Source organism: Limulus polyphemus, unplaced genomic scaffold (assembly GCF_000517525.1).
Source record: "Limulus polyphemus unplaced genomic scaffold, Limulus_polyphemus-2.1.2 Scaffold1117, whole genome shotgun sequence".
In the NCBI taxonomy this organism is placed as follows: Eukaryota; Metazoa; Arthropoda; class Merostomata; order Xiphosura; family Limulidae; genus Limulus; species Limulus polyphemus.
This window is the reverse complement of record NW_013666727.1, coordinates 24,789-26,200: the sequence shown is the minus strand read 5'-3', so window position 1 is coordinate 26,200 and position 1,412 is coordinate 24,789. Positions and strand designations below refer to the sequence as shown.

Here is a 1,412-nt window from a genome sequence, read left to right as displayed (position 1 = left end):
CGAAAGGAAATATCTTAAAAAATTTTTTGAAAAAAACATTTCTTCTTAGAGGGTGCTTATTTACAGTCTAAAACGTATTTTAAGAATTTTTTCATTAAATTCCTCTTTAAACTTTATTAAAGAATACAATTTTGTACAAATAATTGAATGTTATGCTATTATTTATAAAAATAAAATCAGAAATCCATTAAAAGATAAGTTGTCTATCATTTTTTCAATTCACAAATGCACACTTGCATTGCCTACTAAGAAAGTTAGTACTAGTAGTCATCGGGATAAGCAGCTTTGAAAAAATTCCACAAATAACAACTTATTATTTTCTAAAGGTTATTAGAAAACTTCAGTAATAGCAACAGTAATTCTCTAAGCCTTACACCAGCCCAGAGCTCTACAATACTATCTCTGTCACTCAGTCAACATGATCCTTTGGTCTTAAACTGAAATAGACTCAATACATGTACTCATAAATTGATTGGGCAACAAATAGTCAGACAAAATTACACTAGCTCACACTTTTGAATTGTAAAGTCAAACTGATGTTACAAATAATTACAAGCCACTAATTTTATTGATCTATTAAGATCAGAAAGAAAAAGATTTAACTAGAGGTCTTCATATTAAAGGTCAGGCTAATATGAAGTTTTTAAAAGATTTATTGTGCATATTTTATGAGTATGGGGTTGGTTATTGCAAAACTGAGCAGTGTCATTTAGATATTATGATGCACATTTTCTATTAGATCAAAACCTGAGGAAAACTAAACATAGTTATATTTAACAATTGAACTACAATTTATGGGAGATTGTGTTGCCAGTTATTTTTTTCATAAGGTAATATTCTTAAAAATAATGTAGTCAAAAAGACTTCTGATATGGATCTAAAACATTTGGTCATTGAGTCAGTGTCATTAAGTTTCTTAAATATTCTAAACAGTACTAAAAGGCACTACCTTTACAAGGGCTAAGGAATCTTCTCCTTTTGGACTGGTTCTGAAACTTAGATTTTTTTTATTTGTTCATTATATCTTAAAAGTCAACACTCTATCACCTATTTTCCTTAAAATAGTTAACTTTTTTTGCAAAATAACTATTAATATTAAACAGGTGCAAAAGTTGAACATAGCATCTTCAGTATAATAAAAATAAACATTACACTGTCTTATTTTAGACATGTTGATGACATTGATCTCTTCACTGGTGGGCTTGCAGAAAACCCAGTTACTGGAGCTGCAGTTGGACCTACATTTGGTTGTCTGTTAGGCAGACAGTTTCATTATCTGAGAAGGGGTGATAGATTCTGGTATGAAAATGACATTCCCCCATCTTCCTTCACCAAAGGTGAATTATTTTTTTATATTGTTAAGTATATGCTTGTTTGTTAATTTTCAGTATAAATTTTTTCAGAGGAACTTC

General features: G+C 29.5%; 1 protein-coding gene across 1 annotated transcript in view; it reads left to right on the top strand.

Annotated features, from left to right (window-relative positions):
* Window positions 1-1,412, top strand: part of LOC106462198 — a gene marked incomplete at its 3' end in the record, with an annotated part of 79,544 nt that overhangs the window by 54,360 nt on the left and 23,772 nt on the right. The window contains exon 10 of the mRNA XM_013922098.2: window positions 1,168-1,337. Within this exon, the coding sequence (XP_013777552.2) occupies window positions 1,168-1,337 (170 nt within the window). The remainder of the gene's footprint in view (window positions 1-1,167; window positions 1,338-1,412) is intronic.